This window comes from Salminus brasiliensis, chromosome 11 (assembly GCF_030463535.1).
Source record: "Salminus brasiliensis chromosome 11, fSalBra1.hap2, whole genome shotgun sequence".
NCBI lineage: Eukaryota > Metazoa > Chordata > Actinopteri > Characiformes > Bryconidae > Salminus > Salminus brasiliensis.
The window spans coordinates 18,710,602-18,736,887 of NC_132888.1; the positions used below are offsets into that span (position 1 = coordinate 18,710,602).

The window sequence follows — 26,286 nt, forward strand, 5'->3', positions numbered from 1 at the left end:
TGGTAGGAACCAGACCTTCCTTGCTGAGAGTAATTACACAAAGTAGCTATAAATACATTGCTGGATGCCTGAGATATTGTTTTTATTTTGCAAAAAAACATTTTGACCTAAATTCTTGAAGTCATTCAAAGCTCCTTACAGGGTGTTACAGAGCAAAAAGTGTCCAAATCAATCCTATCACTGTCAGAGTGGGTTCTCCCTTTTCAAAAAAGCACCCTGGTCAACCACAAGCGAAACCTGCTTCCTTCCTCTTCCTTCTTTCCCACACTATGAGTACCATTGTGGCGCATGATGGAACAGTCTTAGTGAACAGGAATCACACTAGCAACATTCCCCCCGACCAGTGACAAGCAGTTTGCTTCGCAGTACTCTTTTGGGGGGCCTGTGGGTGCTACCCCTTCCTCCAGGTTTTTACAGCAGGAAATGTGATGGTTATGAAAATGAAACCCCCCCAAAAAACAAACAAACAAACAAAAAATCCAATGCTTAGTGAATATCAGAGAGATGCCATTAGACAGTAGTTCGGCATCCATGATTACCATCCTGTCTAGAGCTTCTTTGCTTATTTCCTCTTTCCTGTTTATTGTAGTGATCCGCTACTTCACATGACCCTGGTCATGTGAAGCTTTGCTTTGAAGGCCCATACAGCATTACTTAATGTTTCCTTCAAGGCATTTAAAGCACCGCCCCACTTGTTTGAACGTCATTGGTTAGCTCAGCACGTTTGGAGGAGAACACTTATCAGTAGGATCTTGCTGAGTGATGGAGATAGAGGGAAAGCCAAATCCAACCAAGGGAGCAAGGCCAATCATACTATCTTAAGCCCCTTTCACAATAAAAAAAAATAACCAAGGACATTACTGGATTACTTTTACTGGAAATGTTCAGGCTTTGTGTCATTTACACATTTAGCTCTAGTGTTTTACCAGGTTGCACAGATTCATACTTGTCCTGGTAATGTGTAAAAAGGACTGTAATGATTGATTCAGTGCTTAGACGGCTGTGCCACTTGGGAGACCTCTATATTAATTTCGAACATGGCATAGGCATGTTCCTCTCCTCTGTGACCTGCCTGATGACTTGATCAACTGCCATTGGCTTAATTCTCTCTCGCCATGTTCTGCTCTTGCTTGCTCGATCTGGTTGCACCAGTACAGCCCCCATGAAGGAGATGGGTGGGGGACAGGAGGTACTATGGTGTGGCTCAATCGTTCTCTACCGGCCCTCCCTCCCCCTGCTTGGGAAAGAATGGCTTTCTGGATCTCCTCTGTCTGGCAGAGAGAGGAGGGGGACAGGTGTTGGGTCAGGTCTGCTAGAGTCATCTGTGTTAATGCTCTCGGTCACGCCGGCTCTCCTGGCTCTTTCTTTCCCACGCTGCCAGGGGTCAAGAGGGGAAAGGCATGCCGGATGTCAGGCTCCCACAAACTCCCACGGCAAACTGGGGACCCTTAGGTAACCTCCAAAACCCGAAACTAGACTGGTCTACCCAGACTTAACCTCAAACCTTTACCTCAACATCCAACCATACAGGTGCATCAATGAGGCCTCATTTTCCTTTAAAAACTCTACACCATCAGTCAAGACAGAGTTTCTGGCGAGTATCATCTTAGTAGGTAGACAATGCAGAAAACCCTAAAAAGTGACCCTTCACACACTTGCCTGACCCCTAACCTACATACACCACCCTACACAGAGCCCCCCCAAACACCATGCCCTCTTTGAGCCCAGCGCCAGGATGTGGTAAAACATGGTGAACATGTCATCGTGATCAAGCACATGTGTGTGTGCCTGACTCCATATGTTGAGAAAGGAGAGAGAGGTGAAGACAGCTCATAACTAATCGCTTGGTCTGAGAAGATCTCAGAGGAGGGAAGTGGTGCAAGCTCCATACGTCATGAAGGCCTGCTCGCACACATTGATTTACAGCCCTCATCCATCGTAACGAAAGCTCCAGCCTCAATCAGATCTACCGGAAGCCTTGAGAGGAGGTGGGATGGGGGCTTAGCTTTCTCTGCCCGCTGTTTTTGTTTTGCTTTATGCTCAGGCAGAATTCCATCTGTTCCTTCCCTGAAAAACTTTTTTTTTTTGCCTTCCAGAGAAGCTATGCGAGAAAGGCAAAATTACAGTGAAAGAACAGAAAACAAATGTACTTCATCATATTGCCCATCCCTATATTCAACCAAGAGCAAGTATTCATTCTCAGTGAGAAATGCCATTCAGACACACCTAACAGCATATATCACTGCTGTCATGCAAAAACTTGACAGGATGGTAAAAAATGACAACTTTACAGAGGACGGAAAGAACATCTCCTCTGTAAATTAAGTCAGTGTAATTTTTTTTTTAATTCCAGGTCAATTTGGAGCATTTCTATTGGTCAAATCCCCCTGAAATCCTGACACAATGTGAAAAACAACTGTCGGATTCAAATTATCTCAAAAAGTAAAAAATGGTACAAATACTCTGGTATTATATAGTGTGTTGGCTTTGAATATCAAGTCTTGAGTATTTCCTTGGAAACAATGGTAGGAAATCCACAATCTGCTGTGTTTACTTTAGCCTAAGGCTTCACGTCTATAAGTTGCGCATACCTCAGCTACACGGGAGGAAAGTAAGCGTAATTAGAATAAGCTCTAATTACGGCAAGAAGGCAGGGGGGCGCTTTTGTTTTCTTTTGAAGCGGGTTTTGTTGACTCTGCACCTCACATGGCTTTCTGCCTGTTTTGCAACAGCTCAGGCTGTCATAGCCTCCTACCACCCCCCTCAACCATTGCTCGCCCCTTTTCCTCTCTCCACATCCCATTCGTAAGACCACTCTGTCGGTTGGACCTATATTTGTGTTGGTCACTTCCTATTTGTCCTGAACTATGACCTCGAGGGGGCCAATGGCAGCTGGGCAATGCAGGGCAGTATCAGTCCTGTCCCAACACAGCTCCTTCTCCCTGAGTGCCGAGCGCCACATGGGTGTTCATGCCATTTAGTTCCTTATCAGGCACCTAGGCACTACTGTGAACTGTGTACGACGCTGATGCTTTAACGAAAAGGGACATTTGGGAGAAGTGGAAGAGAGATAAGGAAAACCCTTTGTCTTCTATGAGCTGCAGCTTTACAGTAAAAGTACAGGAGAAGTCTTCGGGACAGTTAGAGATTACCATATGTCGTGTGGAGCATGCGGGTTCGTATCTGTCCCGCCGTGTGTGTGCTGGGATGTGTGTGGCCAGGAAGGTGCTTCGTTTCCGCTTCTCTCCAAAATAAAGAATGGGGCCTGAGGAGTGATGAGCGTGCCAGAATAAGGTTCACTTCCCTTCCCATGTCAGGACCTATAAATACCCCGAAAACAGGAAGCCAACAGGAGAGGAATTGTGGGCAAACTTTAATCCTAGATAGGCACACCACCTCTACTTCCCTCATGTGACCCCCTCAAACCCACAGACTCCACAAATACAAGCCGAAGGAGGCCAGTTTCCCTCAACCTTGAATGAAAACCTTCCAGTCTTCCAGGGAAACAATTTCTGCAAAATTCTGCAACATTCAGTTGCAAACACAAGTAAACAAAGCCATTCAGAATGGTTCGATGTACCATTCTTGTTTAAAAATGACCGACTTGGGTTTCTGTACAGTGTCGTGAAAGGAACCTGGTCTTCTGAGTTTTATGTGCAATGTTGATAATGGCAAAACATATATTTTCTTTAGGCAATCTTTTGCCTAAAAGTACCCTACATGTACCTCTCCACACTGAATAGCCATGTCAAACCCTTCTAAACCTTCATCAGGCAGCGCATCTGTAGTCATGTGTATAAATGCCGTATATAGTAGATTTCTCTGAGGGAGTTCTGGTTTTTGTCACAGCTGAGCACAAATCTAACTCATTACACAATTTGTGCATTTCACATACAACCCCTGTGAGTGACTATGTTTGCACTATAATGTTTGAAATGTACAGAATTTCCCTTTAAGCCCCCTTTCACATGCAAAACATTACTGGGATACTTTTAGCCTTGCGTCATTCACATTTGAAGCCCTTAAATGGTATTTTACTGGGTCGCATGTGTTCATGGCTGCCATGAAAATCCCGCTAAACAAGTTGCAGTGTCCCTCAGCATGAACGGCCAACGGCTCTTTTTATTTCTGACTGCAGTACAAAAGTACACTCCTGTGACTGTTTACTGTCACCAAAAACACGGCAACTCAACTGTAAAAGGAAAAACTCCACTTCTTTAGAAACACGTACAAAAGACCCTCCAGTGGTGTAGTCAGTGTAGTGGATAACATCACTGGCTTCACCATAGCTGACTGAGGTTCAGTTTCTAGGCCAAGCAGGCAAACCACTCTATACCAATAAGAGTCCTTGGGCAGGACTTTTAACTCTACATTCATGCATACATACATGATTCAAACGTAAGTCGGCCTGGAGAAGAGCTCCAGCTGCATCCCTTTAATGTAAATTGTCACATTTACATTGTGTGTGTGTACTTCCATGGTTGTTGGTGCAATAAAGAGTTTTATTTGATATCAAAGTATTTATTTATATTTGGTATCAAATCAAATCAAATTGATTTGTACAGCGCTTTTTACACCTGTCGTTGTCACAAAGCAGCTTTACACAATCAGTAATTAGTACAAAGACAAGAAATCAACAACATAAGAGGACATGAAAACCTAAGACCCCCCAGTGAGCAAGGTGGCAAGAAAAAACTCCCTCAGAGCTGGAGGAAGAAACCTTGGTACCTTGGAACCAAGACTCACAAGGGGGACCCATCCCCCTCTGATCAGAACTGTTTACAATTTATTGATAAAAGTCCCCAAACCACCTAAACCGTGGTACTGTTCAGGTGTGCAACATAATCTTAATATCATAATATAATGCCATCAAATACCATAAAAAGGAACCATTTTTGTAAACAGAGAGTGAAGAATAGTGAGTATGAAGAACATTTAAAATGGTTCAGAACCTTTACATTCACTTTTTATAACCTTTAATACATGCTTAGACATGCTTCTTTATGGAATCACAAATGGAAGAACATTGTGCCGTGTCAGCGTCACCGAGAGTTCAAACCTTGGCATGTGTTCTTGCTGCACCCCTTCTCATTTTATTTCCAATGAATACCTGGGTGAAAGTGCATGTGTATAACAGACTGTAGAAGCTCTTGCTCCTGCTCCTGCACGCCATTCCACGCTTGACCTTACCTGAAAGCTTTAAATGGAGCATTAAGTATTTGAAACCACAGCGAATCTAGGCTGAGGGTGAACTGCAAGAGGTGCGTTTAAAGACCAGAGAGTGTAGAGAACCACTAGCAACAGGAGTAGAGGAGCAAGTGGGGTGTCATTCTTGACATGTTTCTACTTGTATGCATGTGTTTGTGTACAGACTGTGTGTTTGTGCTCCCAACTGTTTTACCAGCGTTCAGTGAAGGAAATCTGCTGATTACGGGTCAGTTCCTGTTCCTACACGGTTTTTATTTTTTCAGCATTTGTACTTGCACTCTGGGTGGTTCAGCAAGATATTGCGGTAAAACATCATTTAGCCCACAGCTTCAGAAACGTACGTGTCAGGTAACAGTTGCTCTTCATTCACTTACTGTGCGCCAGAGTCTAAAAGTCCTAAGCTCCTAAAAAAGCAGTTTTTGGAATGCATTTATTGAGTTTATTGAGTTTTATGTTTTCCGTTGTTTTATTTTAGTGTATAAATAGAACGTATGTGGCACTGGTTGGGGCGAAAAATGCTCAGATGCAGTTTTACAACCCTGTTATTTTCTCTTTTAGAATTTTCCTTGAATGACCATGACACATAGCGTAGCATGTTTTTTTTTTAACACTGTATCAAAAACCCTGTCCCTTTTTTATCAAGTCTTCCCAGACAGTGTTGCTGTCCTCATAGGGCAGTGTGCAGTTAGAAAGCTGAAGAGATTGTAGCTTTCCCGAGTTTAGAGTCTTACCAGTAAAAAAAAAGCTGGTATTTTCCCTTTGTTGATGTGTGGTTAGCTCCAGTGTGCCAGTCAGCTGAGGCAGTCCAATTTGTTTTCGAGGAAGCGAACATAAGAGGGAAGAACTATAGAGATAACTTGCTTTAGCTTTTAGCCCATCATGAATCCCCATATTCAGCTCCCCTTTCACGGACACTGGCACAGAAAAAGCTGCTTTTACAAGGTCTGGTTCACATAGCAACCTATATTCCCATTACTAGAGTCTGGAAGTGATGTGCTGCTCTTAAGTGCTCTTCCAAAGTGGTCATTGTGTTTTTCCAAGTTTGATAGGGCTTTTGCTAGTGGACTCGGTGTACATATGTTTTGGGGGTGTAAATATAGGAGGTCAAGAACAGGGTTAAAAATGGACCATTATAGAGCTCTGTTTTGGTTGTACTGGAGTTTCTTTTGAAAGATAAGGCAACAGTGTTTGAGCGTCTCAGTGTGTCACTTCCATGCATCAAACATCTGTGCAGCAGCTTTGCTTTTACTTAATAAAATATATAAAAAACAACACATACAATTAAAATAAATGCTGTTAAACACTGTTACAGTAAAAAGTAACAAAAATGATAACACTGATTATATTTTATGAGCTGGTTAGAAGACAAAAGTTCGATTAAGATCCTCTAGTGCCCTCTCAAGGTTTCTTCTTCTCAAGTTCTAGGGGATGTTTTCCTTTTTGATACTGTTACCATTAGCTTGCTCAAAGCATGATTGGACCCAATTTGCTATAAAGATGCTTTATGACAATGCTGGTGTTTAAAAACACTATACAAATGGATGGCAGATCTGGCCAAGGACTTCTTCTTTTATTTATTCTAATATTGGTGTTTTTTTTGGTCAGAGCAAATACCCAATTCATTATATTTAAATTTCTATTTGTTCAAGTACCTTAAACTTTTGTGCAGTACTGTATACTTGGAAACCAATAGAAAAGAACAGTATAATAGCTCACCTCTTGCACATATACAAGGTAATTGTGAACTATTTGTAAAAACTTGGCCTGGAGGGATGGTAAAAGTCCAGATTCCATTGTGAGGCCACATGTCGAAATACATTGCTTGATTAATCGAGCAATATCAGATAAATGAGCACTCTCAACATTATCCGCAAACTTTTAACCTCCTGCTTTATTTATCAGTTTCTTCCTTGTGGAAACATCCAACAAGCTAAACAATGGGATCTTGGAAATGTGAATTCTGTCTATTTGTGGGTCAAACTACCCACAGCTACCATACAACCCAGGTCGTGTTTGCACAGCTCTTTTAGCAGACCAAAGAATATGTGAATAACCTTCCAGTCATAACAAACCTTGGTAGGATGTAAAACCATGAAGTGTGAAACATGATTTTCCAGGCATATCTAGGGGTGTAATGATTTGTAAAATTCATGAATCACACTGCCCGATATTGTGAACATTGCCGGACAACAATTAGCAAAACGCAGAGAGCAATCAGGCAGGGAAATCCCGTCCATCCATCTAAATTCCTGCCCACTCTGTTCTAATTTGGACTGTAATGTCTAGGGGTGTAACAATTTGCAAAATTCTTAAATCACTATAATTGGCCATTACATTAGCACCACCTGCCCAACATCCAAACCAATGGGAGAGCTCATCTACCACCGAGAGCAAAAAACCTGATTGGACAATTTTCCATTTTGCGTTTCACAATTCACAATTGAAAGTCAGTTAAAATGTAATGCTAAGTTAACAAACTGGCATCAACACCCTATTGAAGGAACTAAAATTACAGACATGTATCTTTGAATTCCAGGAAATGATTTAGAGAAGAGACCAAAAAGGCCCTGACAGTTCCCCCAATCTGATACACTGTATTGTGGCCCTCCTAGAAACTGCACATGTCCTTTATCCCATACTAATGGGCTGGTGAAATCCCTTACATACCCTCCCCTCAGCTTGAACAGTGATTTAGACAGTGAAGAGGAGGAGGTGCGCTGGGCTTACATTACCGGGTTACTGTAACAGTTGGAGCAGTTGGGTAGAAATGCTGCTGCTATCTTTGGACATATGAGTGATTCATAACTGTTTCCCCTTGTTGCCTGTTTCCCCTCTCTCTGTCACACAGGATCGAAGCCAGACGTGGTCTGAGCAGAGAGGAAGAGCGCTGAAACCAGCAATGATGAAGTGATGACAGGTGTGCCTTTTATCTGCCTGGGCTGCTCCCTTTTACTGCTCTCTTTCCTTTTTCTTAAAAAAAAAAGTTCTTGCAGTTACTCAAGACTCCCAGCATGTCTCTAAAGTTGCCCTGGAGTTTATTGAGAAAGGCACATAGCGAAGGTGATGGTGTGATATCGATTACAGCGTAATGAATGGTTTAATCCAATGGCATTATGTTGTAATGAAGGAACTCCTCTTTTACTGGGTCAAAGGCAACACCATGGCAATGGCTTTGCACGTATTGCAGTGGTGCAGTGGAAACTGGGTCAGCCTTATCTTTCTGACCTAATATGTGATCTGGACTGAACTGGTTTTAAGAAAGTAATGGACCGCCTACAATGGCCTTTAGAACTGGTTCCGGACAGAAATAGCAAATTAGGATCACATTTAAGAAAATAATTCTTCAAGGGTTGCTTAGGAAAGGCAGTGGTCGTATATACAACCATACCCACTCAAAGAACCACTGGATGCTTAAATGGTTCTTTGCCTGGTCAAACATTTTATAGATGGTTCTAAATGAACCTTTTTTCAGTGCTATATAGAACCCCTCTTGTTAAGTGTGTAGGGTATGCAGCTGTGTTGAGACCAGGGAAAGGTCATAATCCAGTCTGTTTTCTTTCAGCTACTGAACTTCCATAAATTTGCCTTAACTGCTCTAGCTCTTTCCTGCCTGAAATCCAGTTGTAAAACAATGTTCCTATTTTGACGCATTGCTTCAAAGTCACTCCCAGCATCTCTTGTCCTTGGCAAACGACAAATCATGAATCTATCGTGTGGAATGGTTAAGGGACGGCCTTTGAGGTTTAAGTTGGCTTTGAACGTTGTTGGACAGCAATTAGCTAAATGCGGAGCGCAATCAGGCAGGGAAACCCTGTGCTTCTATCTGAAATCCTGCCCACTCCGCAGCTCACCCTTCTAGGTAAACAGGACGCTTAAGATGCCCCCCTTCTCCAGTTGCGTGCCTTGGCCACTCCCCACTGCGTATATACAAACGCATCCTGTTTTCGTCCAGCAAGAAGAGCTGATTTGGATAAAGGTTTGGCCAAGTCCTCCGCCAACCCCTCCAGCCTAAAGGGGGGGAAGAAGAATGGAACTTATTTGATAGGTGGGGCCAGGCATCAATATCCCCTTCAAACATGCCATACACACAAACACTTTTTCAGTTTAAGCCTGTGTTAAAGTTGTTTATCATGTGTATGAAAAAACAAACAGCAAATTTACAAAAGGCATTCTCTCTCTCGCATACAAATACATTTGAGAACCTTAAGAAAAAAGGTAGGGATATTGGATGTCTGACTGATTTCATTTGATTTACTAAAGTTTGGGCAACTCAAGGTGGACAGTTCTGTGTGGGCTTTTCTGATCCAAGAATCTTCTGCAATGCTTTGCTGCCAACTATTTTTGGGAGGTCGAATGCTATTAGCACTGCATGCTGTTAAGGCTAATCTGATAAAAACTGAAATTTCTGAAAGACAAGTATGTATTTACATGGCATGGCATCCTTTGGCCAAATCTAAAATAAAACTGCAGCAAGAGATTAGCCCACTAAATCTAAGCTAGGCTAAGAGCTAGACTTTTATTCTCATTGCTTTGAATCTGACCTTTACTGTCTCTTGAGTTTACCAGCACATTTACTGACTCTTTTAACTGAAGTGCATGATCTTCCATAACACAGCTGCTGTTTTGAGTATTCCCATCTACAGTATATTTCAACCAGTGAGTCATTTATGGTTAATGTGGTCTCCCACAATGTCCACTTCTCTCCTACTGCCTTGAAATTGGCTGACAGTACAAACAGATCATCTCAAAACAGAGAGAGATAGAAAGAGGAGCCAAAAGAAAGGAAGAACATTGGGGTTAAGAGAGTTGTGGGAAATATAGGTGATTCACACAGTGCACAAATATAAGAAAAACTGGTCCAGATGACAGGCAGACAGGCAGCAGCTAATAGACTCACACCAGCATTCAGCGCACAGCAGGGCAGTTCAAATAAAAAAAACAAAACCAATTGATAGCAGCCAATCATATAGGATCTAAGGCAGGTGGCCAACCTAATCTCCTAGTGAAAACAATGTACACATTGGTTGTTTTTTATCATCTTGTTAAACAACCCTTTGCTTAATCCAGAGAAAATGTGATTTCCAGCAGTGAACAAAATACTAGGGGAAACTTTATAGAGTTGACTCAGAATGTAGAATGGACTCATAGCTGAGAGTATACAAATACAGCTGTATCTGGGGTATTTTTCTTTAATGCTTTAAATTGTATCCTCAAAATATGAAAAATACAGGATTTAGTCTCTTTCTGTCTTCCAGTTTATTTGGACACAGTGTTGACGAGGAATCTATGGTTGTTTTTTGTTGTTTTTCTTTCAACAAATTAAACAATCAATGATTTGACTTTAAATAGCCCAGATAACAGGCTCATGTGGTGCTCACATGGATGGAACGTGGGCTTGGTGTGTGCCATGTGGGCATGGGCTCTAAGTAGGTTTGTACTTCCATTTTTCCTGGGACCCAGTTGGGCTTCCCAAATAGGCCCCATTGTTAATGCCTACCTTGAACTCACATGGGTCCCATCTAGGCCCTGTATGCAGGGAACAGTCCAGATGGGGTCTATGTTTAGCCTCTCCTGGTCCCATCACTGACCCTGGTGGGGATCCATATGGAATTTGAGGACAAAACTTCCCAGTAGGCATGCTAGCTGGGAGGGCATGTCTCTATTCTGCTAGACCTTGCTTCCAATTGAATCTGAAACATTCTAGTTTTGTGTGTGAGTCGTCATTCTACCATGGTGCCAGCCTTTTTCCTGTAATTTGTTTAATAGTAAATGGTGCATAATAATAATTATAAAGACATCTACTGGTAAATGTGTTATAGTACAATTGCTAATATAGCAATGCAGCAGGCAGATAATCCTATCCGGAATCACTGGGTGCAATGCTGTAGTGAGGTTTTTAAAGCATGTAAATATTTTCTGATGTAAATATGTGGGAGACAGGCAGTTTCTATAGACCTTGTTTATACTATTTCGATTGCCTGAGACAGATAGATGGAGTAGCTATTCATTAAAAGCCCTTACTTCTCTGCTATCTATTCTACATACCCATCTGGTGTTTATACTGCATAGATCCAGTTAACCCAGGTGTAGCACCTCAAATGTCAAGTCAAGTCAAGTCAAGTGGGTTTATTGTCATTTCAACTACATACAGAGTACACAGTGAAACGAAACAACGTTCCTCCAGGACCATGGTGCAACATAGACAGTGCATACAAGACACAAGTGCAACACAAACAAACAAGTGTGGACAGACAACACAACACAGTACAGACAGAGGATAATAAATAATGACGGTAGTGTGCAAGTTGTGCAATGTGCAATAAATAGAGTCCAGTGAGGTAGTAAAGTTATTAGTGCAAATGCTTGTGCAAAAAATGCTTCCCATGTTATCTGGGGTAAATGGTTGGAAAGAGAGAGAGAGGGAGAGTGTACATGTACCAGAAAGATATCAGTTCAGAAGTTGAGTTGTGTTGAGGAGTCTGATGGCTTGGGGGAAGAAGCTGTTGCAGAGTCTGGTCGTGTTGGACCGGATGCTGCGGTACCTTCTTCCTGATGGCAGTCTGTGTGAAGGGTGGGTGGAGTCATCCACTATGCTGGTTGCTTTGCGGATGCAGCGGGTGGTGTAAATGTCCATGACGGAGGGGAAAGAGACTCCGATGATCTTCTCAGCTGTCCTCACAATGCGTTGGAGGGACTTGCGGTCAGAGGCTGTGCATGTTCGCCCCAGTAGAGGGCTGGATGCTCCTGGAAGGTCTCCCAGTGATCCAAGTAGTCAGCGGCAGTGTTGTTACATCAGTTCTGGGGCCAGCAACAAAGTACCTGCTAAAGAGCCTGCTGAACACCTCGCTTCCTCTTCACTAACTGAACAGGTGGTGACCCTGGCTTCAGTCTTCTTCCTAATGTTGTCCAGAAGCATACGGAAGAGCTCCTTCAGGACCTTGCTGCTCCGGACGGAGATGCTGTTCGTCCCCACATGGAAAACAAGGGCGCCTCAACCCAGAGGAAAACCACCTGGCAACATCAAGGACACAGATGCCTGGAAAACAAGAGACAGCAATGGAATCACCAATGAACAAAACACTGCCCTGCGAGGTGGTCCAACAGCTGGGGAACTTTGAATTGGAATGCTGCAGTGGTGGGGGGACATGGGCCTTCCTGGCCACGTTGACACTTTCAGGAGGACTCCACAGAACTACAGCAGTTGAGGTGACGACCCCCATTGTACGCTGTGCTGGCAAAGCTAGAGATGAGACGATCTATCTCTCCAGTCGCATCTTCTGCAAGTGAAGCTTTGTCTGCTTCTCTAAAGGCCTGAATCTGCTGGTCTAGCTGGTCCGGCTGCTTGCGTAGTCACCATTTTCCTCCGAGTACAGGGAGAGAAAAACATATCAGTTAGTTTACATGACAAAGGAAGACTGTGAAGGTTCTGGATGTAGCGAATACAAACAATTAGAAGTAATCCAGAAGTAAGTTTAGAAGTAACCAGCAGATAGCTAGCAACAACCAAACACATGTATGGCCTGTTTAAGCCAGTCTGGGACTGGCTACAATCACATAACTTACTTACTAGGTTTGTCCATTTCAGAAAAGGGATGGACATGTGCTGGGACAGTGCAATGAATGTGCACACAAGTACACAAAACCATGTCTGTGGACTTGAGGCAGGTTTGCATGTGCAGTGACCTTCTAGTCCCCTGGCTAGAAGGCTCGTTGTCCAGCTGACTCAGGGCCAGAAAGCGATAAGCAGTAATGAGGGGTCTTAACTGACAAGGTGGGAGCAGATGGGCAGTGAGGGAGCAGAGAGGGCACAGGCAGGTGTTGGTTAGATTGCTCCGCACCTGGCATCCTTTGTTTGAGATGTCAGCATATTCATGCGGGAACGTGGGGTAAATGATTAAACCATTAGCCTTATCAAGATATTTTTGATGTGTAGATACAATGGAAGATAAAGCTATATAGAAAGCTGTGTAAACCATGTGACATGCAACACCTGGAGGAAAAGATTTTAAATTTATGATTTGGTGGAACATCTTATAACAGTTTTCTGCTCAAACACTTGTGAAGAAAGCCCAGATTTAGTACACAACTCAAACAACCTGTTGGTTCTCGAACATGTTCTAACAATTTGTCTTACCCATCGAGCCGCCCTGCCGAGGATTACTCCTCATGAGCCACCAACTAACTTGTTATCAGCACATTACTTTATTTTTACTCTCTGATATGATCATTTAGACTATCAAAATAGACGAGCTACAGTTTAATTCAGTCATTTTTTCACATAATATAAATCTGGCAGTTGTATTTTATAATGAGTGCACTAATAGAAATGATCCAGAAGGTCTTTTCCTTCTCCTGTAAAGTTGCAATTTTGGAGAGACATAGTTTGCACATGACAGCGATGATTTGCTATTATAGGTCATTGACAAGCTAGCCCAAATGGAAAGTACACCCATCTACCACACTCAATTTGCAGCATGACGAAACCCAACAGCGCAGATCCTACGGAGCATTGCAAATGAAAAATATCAATATTATTAAAAGTAGGAATAGTACAGTACATGGAAAGGTTTGAGCTTAGAATCCAAGGTGGTAAGGTAGTAAGAATTCCAAAGATCTAGAACTAGTACTACAATAATTGCGTAGACAGAATACTAGACGTACAGTGCAACACTTGGCAAGCAGGATAGTTCCACAGAATAAAAATCATCAAAGCATAAAATGAGTATTTGTCAATAGAAATGGTCAGAAATGGATGAGGGAATTTTATCTGTAGTTTTCTCTACAGACAAACTTAGCCACTTAACATTGTCTGAGGCAACTGTCTGATAATTTAGGCCTCCGGTTATCATGATGCTAATTGGTGAGTATTAGCGGAACAAGCCATATAGCTCCAGAGTAAAACTAAAGAGTCAGACCTTGTAAACCAAGGATATTTTGTAGTTGTGTAAAGGTTTCGCGCATTATATTGTGCAATGCTGATGTTTTACAGAACCACTCCTTTAAGCTGGGAGGATGAGAGCAAAAGCTCATGCTCATGAGAAAACGAAAGTTCTGTGTGGAACGTGAAAGACTGGTCTCAGAATGGTCTTATCTCAGACTGCAATCTGTTATGTGCTTTTGCATTTGTGTGCCTTAGCTCTGTGCCAAGAGAGCAGCAGAAAGTTGATTCACCCTTTAGACAGGTGTTGGAAGTTTATATACACTTATATACACAATGGAATGTTATATTAATATTGGGCTTATAATGATTTCTTCAAACTGAATCTAAGTCTATCACCTACATCTCTAAAAGAAAAAAAATAGAGTTAAAAATATACATACATCCACTTAGAGTATTCATTCAGTGGTGAATTAGTGGTGAATTCAAGTCCTTTTACCTTACCAAGACCTCTTACATTCCTGGTGGTGATCATGATTGACTACAGCTGGTAGCTTCTCTGTGCTCACATAAAAATAGGTTGTCTGATAGCACTCATTTGATTGACCAACACATATAGTACAATGGGACAGTTCAAGGAGCTCTGAGAAATGGTGACTAATGTCTTTTCTAAGCAACAAGCTTGGAGAGAATTGGTTTGGATGGTCAAGAGCAAAGGTAAAGGTGCACTTATTTGTCACTGTACAGTGTACACTGTACAGCGAAATGTGTCCTCCGCATTTAACCCATCTGGTAGTGAACACACACTCACACACAGTTATCGATGTCCCGGTGCTCTAACCGCTGAGCCACCACTGCCCCAAGCTAACAACCACAATAGCACATCCCTGCCAATAACTACAAGCTGCTGGAACACCAGTTCCACTTCCACTTCTCAATAATACCACTCACATTTGAAGGTGGAATATTTAGGAGGGTACACACACTCACACACATGTGTTAGGGGCAGTGAGTACACACACACACCCAGAGCAACAACTGCAACAACTCACTTGTTGCAATGGTGGCAGCCTATTCCAGTACTACGCTGGAATTCAGTGAGCTCATTAGAACAACCCCTTCTTTCACTAATGTCTGTAAAGGCAGACTGCATGACTAGAGGATTTTATACACCTGTGGAAAAGGGACTAAATGAAACACCTGAATTCAATGCTTAAGAGATGCCAGGTCCCAATATGTTTGTCCATTTGTTTAGAGGAATGAAAGTGAGGCATTTCTCCGACGCAGTCCACAGTGGGCCCACTGGATAGACTTCCGACTGCAATTATATATTATTAAAAGCCTTTACTAGAAAATATGACAACCAATACACTCACACTCACTCTCTTTTCTGTCTGCTTTGGCAATTCTTAAACCACAGCCTCTCACATGTTTGTAAGAACTGGCAAAGCCAATCCTGTTAGCGATGTAGGTTAGAGAGGCAGGACTCCTTACAGTAGAGATCCATTAATCATTTGTGTACCAAATACATTGACTAGACTAGACACTGATGGACTGCTGTAGTGTAATTATTTATTCAAATTATTTCTAGGGACAATTCAGAAGTTGCTGAATTGTCCCTGACTATTGGTAGGGACATGTCCCTACTGTCCCTATCCAATTCAAACCCCCTTGACTGTATGTTTATTTTTGACCATGGGTTAATCTCAGAAAAAAAAAAACATAAATATTAAAACATGTGCACCAACAAGTTCTAGTTTGTGTTCTATTAAAGATACATGTTCCCCCCCTCAGGCTGGCCTGGAAAAAAAGAACAGTTAAAAGAAATGACTAAAATCCCTGACATTCATGTTCTTGATGAATGAGTGTATGTAAACTTCCGACCGCAACTGTACACAATGAAGTCAGCACTGTTGACTCAATTGAAGCACAGTAAGAGTTACTCCAACCTGAACAAGTTTACTGCGCAGGAGCAAAGCCACTCCTCGGCCATAGTGCAGCCAACGTCAGCATGACCAATAAGCTTAGCAGCAGGTGTTTGCTTATCTGAACGCCACAGTTTTACAGGTTTTTTTTTTTTTGCTCAAGCAGGGCAGCTGCAGAGAGAAAGAGAGAGAGAGAGAAAGAGGTGAGAGAAAGAAATGAGAAGAAATTAGGATGAATATTCTATAATTTGCAAAACCCCAGTGTTTATACACAGTAAGGCATTAAATGGATCTTGTAATCACAGTCTTGTCATGTGACTGGAGCAGAGGCAGTAACTTAATATGAATCACAGATAAAAAAGTACAGATTTGCAGCTCTGCTTTCATGTTGACTCACAGCATGCTAAAGTCACACAGTGTACACAGGAACACACACTAAAGCCTCTGACCCGGAGTCAAAAGTGCAGTGTGTTCATTTAGAAGGCCCATATCGTCTCAGTCACGCTAGAACCTTGTGTTTCCAACTGTACAGGAGAAGGAAAAAACCTTCTATCAGTGGAAGTCAGAGTAAAAATAAGTTTTTCAAAAGACAACGATAGACAAAGATAGACTTTGACCTCCACCTTTAATCCGTCCATGCAGTGAACACACACAGTGATACAATGAACACACTGGCCCAGGAGCAAAGCAGGTAAAGGGCCTTGCTCAAGGGCACAACAGGTTAACAATCCCATGTATTAAACCCACAATCCTGCCATCAATAACCCAGTATTCCAACCACTGAGCCACCACTGCCCTCTTCACAAGAGTTTTGTTGAGGTCAGGCACAAATGGTGGATTACTCCACCTCATGCCAAAGGTATTGGAAGGAGCTCTATCACTCCAGAGAGCGCAGATCTACTTCTGCACAGCCCAATGCTAGCTGGCTTTGTGCCCTGGTAGTTGATGTTTGGCATTGGGCATGGTGACGTACTCTCATTTGCGGCTGCTTCAGAGCATCCTATTCTATTAACAGGGCTTTCCTATGGAGATTTTACAAGCTGCTTGTGTGCATTTAAAAACATTGGTCAGTGGTCGGTGGACTTTAATGAGAAGGGCTTTCCACAAACTTTTGGACATGTAGTGGGTCAGGTTGCAATTAATAATTCTAATAATAGAATGAAGAGAATTTGGGAAATGAATGTGTATAAACAATAAATTAAATAAGGTATTAGACCCAGATGAACAAAATAAATGGGCCTCTGGGTAAAACACACACTAGAAGAAAATTTTAAATTTTCCTTTTAAATTTCTTTAAAATTAACTACAAACATGATGCCATGGTTTTTGCAAATGGCGCTTTATCAAAAACACAGGGTATACTGGGCCAAAGTTGAGGAGTTGGGGGGGGGGGTTATAATCATTAAAACTGCAAACTGTTTCATCCTCTGACTAGAGGTCTCCATGCAGAAGTGAGTGGCGGGTTTGAAAGAGCATAGGGACAGGTGTCAGGCTGGCCTGGCCCCACATATCCAAACTCCCAGAGAACAGTCAATGCGGGAGGCCTCCCCTTCCCCCCATTGCAAATAGCAGGAGAAGATAGAGGAAGGACAGAGACCTGTGAGTGGCAACTGATTTTAGCCCGAAAGCCATTAATAACTCCCCACAAAGCCCCTTCACACATCCCTCCGTACAGGACAGGATGCAGCAGCACAGCAAATATGTATGTTGGAATTCCAAATGTTTGTGGACAACCCTCTAATGAATTCATTCGGCTACTTTAAGTTGCACCCTTTAGATACATAGATGTGCAGTTGCGCACACAGCTTGTCTAGTCCCTGTTGAGAAGTATTGTCAATAGAATAGGACTCTTTAGAGCAGATTCTTGGCTCCATGTCTAATTCCAGTCGTGGGCTAGAGGGGCTCAATGCTGGGCTGCTTCCAGTGTTCTCTGGAATGATGGTTGGTGCTCCATCCAGTACTTTTGGGAGTTGGGGGTGGTGATCATCAACGTTAATACCCTTGATTTTGGAAGAAACAACAAACGAGTAGATGTCCCAATACTTTTGTCTATATAGCGAACGAGCAAGGCTTTAAAGCCTGATAATGTATACTGTGAGAACTATGTCTGAGGATTTGTGGAATTTGCTCTGTGGGACTTTTCTCCATGAATCCCTGGGTGATACAGCTTGTTGGATTTACAACACCCACTTCCCAGGCAGCAATCTGCTACTCATCCAGCTGTGAGCAAATTTTGTGATGAGGCCAACCCGACCGCTGCTTTTAAGGACCCATGTGGGTCATTGGCTTTTCAAATGATGACCTTGTACTTTGTGAACTGATTCTCTTTTGTGTTTCCCAACCGTAGTTTCCGATTACTCCTGCCCTGCACTTTTATTAGTTTCTTCTGCTCTAGCATGTCTAATTGTTTAATTAACTCCACATTTATGAGCTGAACCAAGCACCTGAACAGAACTGCCAAGACGCACGTATGTTTAGCAACTGTGTGTGATGTGTTTGCAGTGATCTGTCTCTTCTGTTTATCTAAAGGAGGAAAACCGCAAAAAGGACGACTGGATATTCCAAGACAATGCAAGATGCCATGTTGCTCATAAAGCAAGGAAGTTGTTTTGAGGAAGAGGAAATTCAGGTGATGACAGCCAGCACAACTACCATTTCAATTCCACTGAGAACTCTACAGGGTCTATACTGGGACATTTGTGGAGAAGAAAAGTCCAGTCCTATGAATGGTCTGTGTAGAGCAGTGAAGAATATAGGGTAAAGCAGTTCCTTAAGGTCAGGGGTTATCAAACCAGGGCCGTAGTCATTGGTTTGAACATTTAGGGTGAGTTAAATTGACTTATTATTATTATTATTATTATTTTAAAGTACAACCATACATAATCACACAATCAAAAATATTGTCACCCATGCACTTCTTTCAGAAAATGCACCCCTTTAGCCTCATTGCTGCTGTTATAAATGCTTATCTTCTTTGTTGCAACAAAGAAAAAAGTCAAATCTGGTTCCTTGTTCCACAACGAACTCCAGGAATGGACTAGACACAATGATTGGTACATTTTCAAAACAGTGAAAAATCACTGGATTTCAATCATGTGTCGCTTCTTAAATTTGTATTTGTGGCAGCGGTAAAAAGGTGCTAACACCAGTCTTTTAATGGAGAAAAGTTGGTTTTCCGAGCCAAAACACTGCAGATCATTGCTCATGCTCATGACTTGATCAATTAAAGCTACTACTCTCCATGTTTTACACATGCACTACAACGATGGACACTTTACTAAACCTTTTCTAACATTTTCTAATAAATATAACTTAATGTAATGTAATGACATTGAATATGATACTTTCCTGGTAACCTGGTTATAAAAGCTAACGTTAGCAGTGATGGTTGAGTAATTTAGTGCTCACAAATCGGCCTGTTGACACCAAAAGTCAATTCATACAGTTATGGACTTTTCTTAGTAAAATAATATGTATTTCCACAAAAACAGTGGAACAGTTTCAGTGCAAAGTGCTGTTAATTTTACCTTTTCGTAAGAGATGTCAGAGAAGTGAGCTATACGGACAACAGATAGGAACACTGATGAATGCTAACATTGCACAAAACTAGTGAGTGGAATATTTCTTATATTGTTTTTTACATTAATTATATTGTGACTATGGCCTTGGCCCAACCTTTTGTCTTTGGGGCCAAAATACAATGTCTGTGGTGAGCCGAGGGCCAAAAAAACAGTAAACTAGAAATAATAGAGGTAGGAACGTTTCAAACTGTGTTAATAACGACACAAAAATGTTTGAAAAGGAAAATGAGAAGGCAATAAGTTCTAGATTGTGTAAAACCAGGGGTGTAAAGGTATATTTTTGGTAAGCCAAATCCAAAGTCCTCATGGGCCACTTTGGACAGCTCTGCTTTGCACCATAAAGAAATAGCTTTGGCAGTATGACAAAGCAGTTTAAGGTGGTTATCCAGGCCAGATGATGACCTACAATATTCTGATATCAAAACTAATAAATATTTATAGTTGTCCGTTTCTTGTGTTTGTGTTCATTGCAGATTACCAAAAAATAAACATTGGAGCAATTCTTTCAACTGCTAGTGCATATAAGAGTAGGAAAGTGCTCCAGAACCTTGAGTGAACATCAGTAAAGTCTTCCACAACACTGAGCAAGCAAAAGGCATGAGGCAGTAATAGATTTTATGATTTATTCTAAGAAAAATATATATTTCTGGCTTTGTGGTGATAGGCACATAACATTGACATATATACAATTCTCTTTATAAATACAAATTATTTACAATCAAATTAAATAGTAGGAATATCTCAACATTTTGTACAGCATTGCATTGTTAAATTAAAAGAGAATATTAATATAACATATATATATACGTATATAACAATCTATTTGGTTCAAAGTGAAAAAATATACTAGAAAAAAAAACTCTTTGTGGATCTTCTTTTAAAACCCCCAAAATTCAGAGATTCAACGCGCCAGGAAATCTTGACAGTGGCCGAGGCTATTGGTCAGGACAAAATGCTTCTTTTAAGTCATGGGAATGTAGGAAATAGCCTACTGGCAGTGAGCTATGACAGGATGAAAGCTGTATGCAACAGCATCCATCAAGTCGTGGTATAAAAACAGTCTGTACCCCAACTGTTGCTTGGAGAGCAAATCTATTTCTAATGAGAAACTTAAACAGGACTAGTAAATACATTACAGGTTGTATGAAGCCACGAAGGATTTGTTAAAACCTGTGTTTCTAAGAAGTACCCTTTTTTCATTAAGCCATGGTACAGATAAAATTAGGCACTTGTTTGGATTGGCTTCGCTTTGATAGTCAAGTTTTCACTGATAGTCAAGACCATTAAAGGCATTGGGTGCTGTGTAATGGATATCCTATGACCACTGTCCACCCTGGCTGCAGCAGAAACCAGCCTGTTGATCACATTGATTGCTTGTCGGTGGATAGATCCTCGATTACATGCAGATAGCATTCAGAACCTTCCAGAAGGTATTCCAAGGTCAGGTTCCAGGACTGATTCAGTTCTATGTCCTTTGTTTCAGCTCGTCACAGAGTCTTAAGGCTTGATTGACTGGATGCAAGTCCTTGTTTGGTATAAGGCACGCTCTTTTAGATTGAGATACACTTTTTTCCCATATAAGGCATCTGCAGAGAAAAGGTCCTGCCTTTCTGTGATTATGGTACATTTGATTCTCTACTGTTCAACCACAGAGTTCATGATCTTAAAAAAAAAAAAATAACAAAAATATATATATATATATTTATATATGTGTATCTATATTGGATATTTAAAATAAAAAGCAAATAAAAAAACGTAGTGCAAATATTGCTGGTGGTTTCTCCCTTCTTCCAGCCCTCTTTCAGCTTCTGTTGCTTCTCTTGCTTTGTCTTCGCAACAACATTGTCCTTGTCAAAAAAGTAGTCCTTTCATTGTGAGCAGCATGAATAAATATTAAATAATATAGGTCTATATAATATATACTCTCTTCACGTCTTCCAATTGTCCGTTAAAAGTGTGTAAACATGGTAAGGTGAAGCTTGCCAGTGATTGAGGTGCTCCAGGTCAGACAATACTGTTAAACCTGAGGGAAGAGAAGACAAACTGTTAGATTATGTGAACAAATGAGGAGCAAATAAGAATGCAGAGTATGAATCATGGAGTATGATTTCTGAGATATTTTAGGATTTTTACCTCAGTAGCAAAAATAGATGGTTCCATCTGGTCTGGAATGATGTATACGGGATGGTATAAATTTTCCTTTGGGAAGCTCAAAGAAGGAACCAATATACTGGTCTCTGAGTTTTTCCTGAAGACAAAAAAAGACAAAAGCCAGGTTAGCCACAATTCAGTTGTTTACAAATGTGTGGGTACACACATTTGTGGTTTGGACGGTGGAGAGACAAAGAGCGAAAGGAGAAGAAGATACTTACAGGTCTAGCTTGTCCTTTGTGTTTTTCTCCTCATTGGCCAAATTGTAGTCCACCATCTTCTGCTTGTTGTTGGCTTTGTTGCATGTGTCCATGATGCCAGAGCTCAGCGCCACATCCTTGTTGGACACCTTGTATGGGCCGCCAGGGATGAGGAAGGCCTCCTTCTCCTTGAAGCCAGACAGGTTGGTGGAGATCACAGAGGCACGGTTGTTGACTGTGTCCAGGTGGTTCCGCACGGAGATGGATGTGTCTTTGCCACGACGCCTCATCTGCCTCAGGAGGATGATGGCGGCGCACAGCACCAGGGTCAGGGTGATCAGGCCCAGGGCGAAGGAGACGGCCAGGGCTGCGGGGAAGCTGCCGCTTTCGCGTGTGGTGGGTGGTCGTGTGGGTGGCTGGCTGTACTCGCAGCGGGAGCCCATGAAGCCTGGTGGGCACTGGCACACGGGCCCGCTGAAGTGGGTATAGCAAGTTCCTCCATTCTCGCAGGGCAACAGGCTGCAGGCATCTGCACGGACACTGCAGTCCTTGCCTGTGAAGCCCAGAGTGCACTTGCAGGTGTAGTCGTTGATGCCGTCCACGCATGTTCCGGCGTTGCGGCAGGGGTTGCGGGCGCAGTCGTCTACGTTTATTTCGCAGCGGGAGCCTCGGAAGCCCGGGCGGCATCTGCACACCAAGCTGAGACCTAGGTCTAGGCATTGACCACCTGTACGAGAGAACAAGGAGAAATTGAACCTCTGAAACACTGCACTTATCATCTTCTGTGCCACCACCATGCACCAGTATGTATTATAAATAAAGTCAAACATGCTCAAAAAAACTCTGAATGCGGGACATGAGTATATGGGCAAATGGGGGCTTGCTGCAGACAGAGCTTGTGTAGCTCAGCCAAATTGGCAGAAGGAATTTAGCAGTAGACTGATAACCGCTTGCTAACATGAACAAGTTGGTAATTAGAACCCTTGGGAAAGGAGTCTTGTATTTTTTCGCAACAAGACGTGTAAGGGCTGCTTTGTCACCATGGCGCTATCTTAGCCTTCATATCAGCATGAGAGGAACACTGGCGTCTCTCCTATCCTGTCCAAGCAGCATTCTTGCTGTGGACGACAGTGTTATGCTAAATGGATGCATCTCAAAACATCTCAAAAGTTGGCGTTGCAATGTGCAGCAGAGCTAGGAGAGCCAGACGGTTGCAACAGCTAAGGAATGCCTACGCGGCAAACAGTCACCCTACTGTTGCTGATAACGTTCTCAAGAAACCCAAGTTTTCTTGTGTGTGGTTTATGGGATGCAATTCTTACCGTTAGCACAGGGACTGCTGCTGCATCTGTCGATTTTCTTCTCACAGTTGGAGCCCATGTAACCAGGAGGGCAGCGGCAGGAGTAGCCTCCGGTCACGCTGTCAGCGATGCAGGTGCCTCCGTTGAAGCAGGGGCCATCTGCGCAGGTCATGGCGCTGATCTCACAGTTCTTGCCATAGAAGCCCTGAGGGCATGTGCATGTGTAGTCGTTCACCATATCCTGTAAAAAAAGAAGAAAACCCATGAGCAATCTGGCCTAAGGTGAGAAGAAGCAGCCTGACTTTTCCAAGACAACACTGTGTAGCACAGGGAGCACATAAAGGACTTACGTTGCAGCTGCCACCGTTTTTGCATGGGTTGCTGTCGCACTCGCTGATCTCAATCTCGCAATTGGTGCCGCTGAAGCCAGGCTTGCAGGTGCAGGTGTAGCTGCCCTGTCCTGTGTTGGTGCAGGTGGCGTCGTTCATGCAGGGCTTGTGATTGGTGCAGAAGTTCAGGTCCTGGTTGCAGAAGAGGCCGCCCCAGCCCTCCTTGCAGATGCACTGCCATGGCTGGTTGCAGGTGCCGTGCAAGCAGCCCGGGTAGCGCTGGCACTCGTCGCAGAGGGGGCCCTGCCACCCGAGGCGGCACTTGCACTCGCCGGGGGTCTCACAATAACCGTGCTCCTCGCTGCAGCCAGACGAGCAGATGGCTGTTAGAAAAGAGAGGGAGAAAAGGGGGAAAATTAGAATGAAAGGTGCCCTGGTCCCCAGCACTAAACAACCCCTCCCTCCACAAGGCTCAGACACATCAAGTATTTGTTAAGTACTAAAACTAAGCAGCTGGGGCTCACACAAAAGAAACACATGCCGTCGTTTTTCACGCAAGGCAGAGCACATTAAGTTCCAACGCGTGTGCCTGTTAAACCATGCTCCTTGCTTCTATTGTCAGGCCAACAAAAGGAGGCAGACAGACCCTGATCTAGTACGACTTGAGCCTTTCCGTCGGGCGAAAAGAGGCCGTTGAACTTGGCGTTGCTATTTTTTTTTATCTCTTTGACCTCCCTGAAAGTGGTTCCTAATTCTGAGCACTCAAGACTACAAAGGAATATTGTAGAGACACTTACGTTGTGAGCAGTAGTCTCCTTTCCACCCCTCCAGGCAAATCCTGTTGCCAGTGGAGTCGCACGTGTAGTGGCCGAAGGTGTCGTTGCGGGGTCGGCAGTAGTAGGAGCAGCTGTCGCCGTAGTAATGCTCATCACAGGCGACGTGATAGGAGTAACTCAGCTTGCTTTGATCTTTTATGTGAACATCCTGAGTTGAATTCCCAACAGCCAGGGTACGCTTGGTGGCCAGGCAGATGAGGACATCGTCTGGGTTTTCTGAAAGAGAGATATATGAAGAGTTTGGTCAGTCGTTTGATCTTTGTCTCTGTGGTCTTAAAATAAAAAGGACACACACTGAGAAGGTGTGAAGGAGAAGAAGGGAAGTGGGGTCTTACCGGTGGACTGTTCGGAAGACGACTCGACTCTCAATGCCTCAATAATTAGCGAAAATGTTCCCTGTGGGATGAGATATTTGCCTTTTAATGCATATTCAGACATACATATATACACATTATTCATACATAAATACCAACTTTGACATAAGGGACCTAATATGCTCACATATTGTAGCTGTATCATATAAAAACAGGAGCACTGAGGAACTACTCACCGGCCATTTGTATGAGAAGGGCACTCTGATGGGGGCACTGCTGGAGATGGAGCTGGGGTCAGCCTTTAGGGTCTCCGTCAGGCCCTTGCCGTACGTGCACGGAGGCTTCGGCAGGATCACGTCCTGGGGATGTTTCAGGCACACGCGGAAGAAGATGCTGCTGTTGGAAGCGCGCTCGCTGTGGAACTCGCGCACCTTCAGCTCGAACACACCGGAGGAGCTGACCTGGGGTCGGACAGAGAGAAGGAGGAGATGAGAATGAGTACGGAAAGGGGGACACGACGGTGGACGGCATCAAGCAGGGCCACAGGAGCCGAATACTCACCAGGTAGGACGAAAGGAGAAGAACGAGGCACGTTGGTAAGACGCGAGCCATTGTTTTGGTGAGTGGTCCGTCTGCCGAGACAGCAGACAGTGGAGAGAGTCCAGCGGGCTCACTTCCAAATTTAAAAAAGAGCTGAGAAAAATAACAGTGAAGGAATGGCCGTGGAGCGAGTTAAGCCCAAATAAAGGTAGGTATCCGGTGTGCAGGAATAACCAGGCAAAAGAGGCAAAACTCGAAGAAGCAAAACGGAGCGACGTAAAGTTTAAATTAACCCTAAACACGCTGCAGGTATCCGATACGAGAGAATGCCCGACTCAAAAAAGGGACTTAAACATAAAAAGCTCAAAACGAGTTTGTCTTCAAAAGTTAGAATCGTGCTAAAGAGCCGTGCGGAGCGACAGTGAGTGAAGTGGAGTTGCTTCAGCTCCGGCTGCTGCTGTGCGGACTTTGGACTGTGCGTTTCTGCTCGGCGCAGCGCAGAGCCTGTATTTGAGTCCGAGGGGCGGTGCCGAATATGCAAATGAGCGCTGCGCTCTTTTGAACAACAGTGTGAAAATAATCAGTCCGAAAATCACACTTTGTGAAGAGGCCAAAGTGCACAATCAGAGTCTGCTGTCATTTCTAGTTTATAATGAGTTACTCATTTACAGCCGAATCACCGTTTAAAGATATTCTCCAGCGCTCATTTCTCTGGGCGCGTGTTAATAGTGTAGGGACGCTCGCGCGCGTTTGTAATAATAGAATTTCTAAACTAATCATGTTAAAATGAAATTCTGAAAAGTATCAAATATCAAATATACACAGACTTTACTTAAGTTGAATTATTACGTTTCATTGTTTATTTTGTTTGTTGATCTTTTGGGGGAATATTTGTATCTTTAAACAAACAAACACACAAACAAATAAATAAGCAAACAAACACACACACAAACAAACACACAAACAAACAAACACACAAACACACACACAAACACACACACAAACAAACACACAAACAAACAA

General features: G+C 42.9%; 1 protein-coding gene and 1 long non-coding RNA gene across 2 annotated transcripts; one reads left to right on the forward strand and one right to left on the reverse strand.

The window, feature by feature from the left end:
- The first annotated feature begins 5,498 nt into the window (after positions 1 to 5,498).
- Positions 5,499 to 18,839, forward strand: LOC140565483 (uncharacterized). Its single transcript, XR_011980594.1, has 3 exons — positions 5,499 to 5,545; positions 8,057 to 8,125; positions 18,541 to 18,839. It is a non-coding gene; the product is annotated as an uncharacterized lncRNA (long non-coding RNA).
- Positions 18,840 to 20,201: 1,362 nt separating this feature from the next.
- dlc (deltaC) lies at positions 20,202 to 25,732 on the reverse strand. The gene is made up of 9 exons (XM_072692068.1): positions 25,285 to 25,732; positions 24,960 to 25,184; positions 24,745 to 24,805; positions 24,371 to 24,625; positions 23,595 to 23,956; positions 23,266 to 23,485; positions 21,965 to 22,670; positions 21,726 to 21,840; positions 20,202 to 21,615 (listed from the first exon to the last, which is right to left on the reverse strand). The coding sequence occupies exons 1-9, from the start codon at positions 25,333 to 25,335 to the stop codon at positions 21,610 to 21,612; spliced, it is 2,001 nt and encodes a 666-aa protein (XP_072548169.1). The 5' UTR covers positions 25,336 to 25,732; the 3' UTR covers positions 20,202 to 21,609.
- Between the last annotated feature and the right edge of the window lie 554 nt (positions 25,733 to 26,286).

Excerpts from the sequence above, each read along its gene's own strand:
- dlc (XM_072692068.1), bottom strand. The coding sequence starts at position 25,335 with ATGGCTCGCGTCTTACCAACGTGCCTCGTTCTTCTCCTTTCGTCCTAC. Across the intron at positions 24,626-24,744 it reads GTCTTCCGAACAGTCCACCG|AAAACCCAGACGATGTCCTC; the intron begins GTAAGACCCCAC and ends TCTCTCTTTCAG. Across the intron at positions 23,957-24,370 it reads AGGAGACTACTGCTCACAAC|CCATCTGCTCGTCTGGCTGC; the intron begins GTAAGTGTCTCT and ends CTTTTCTAACAG.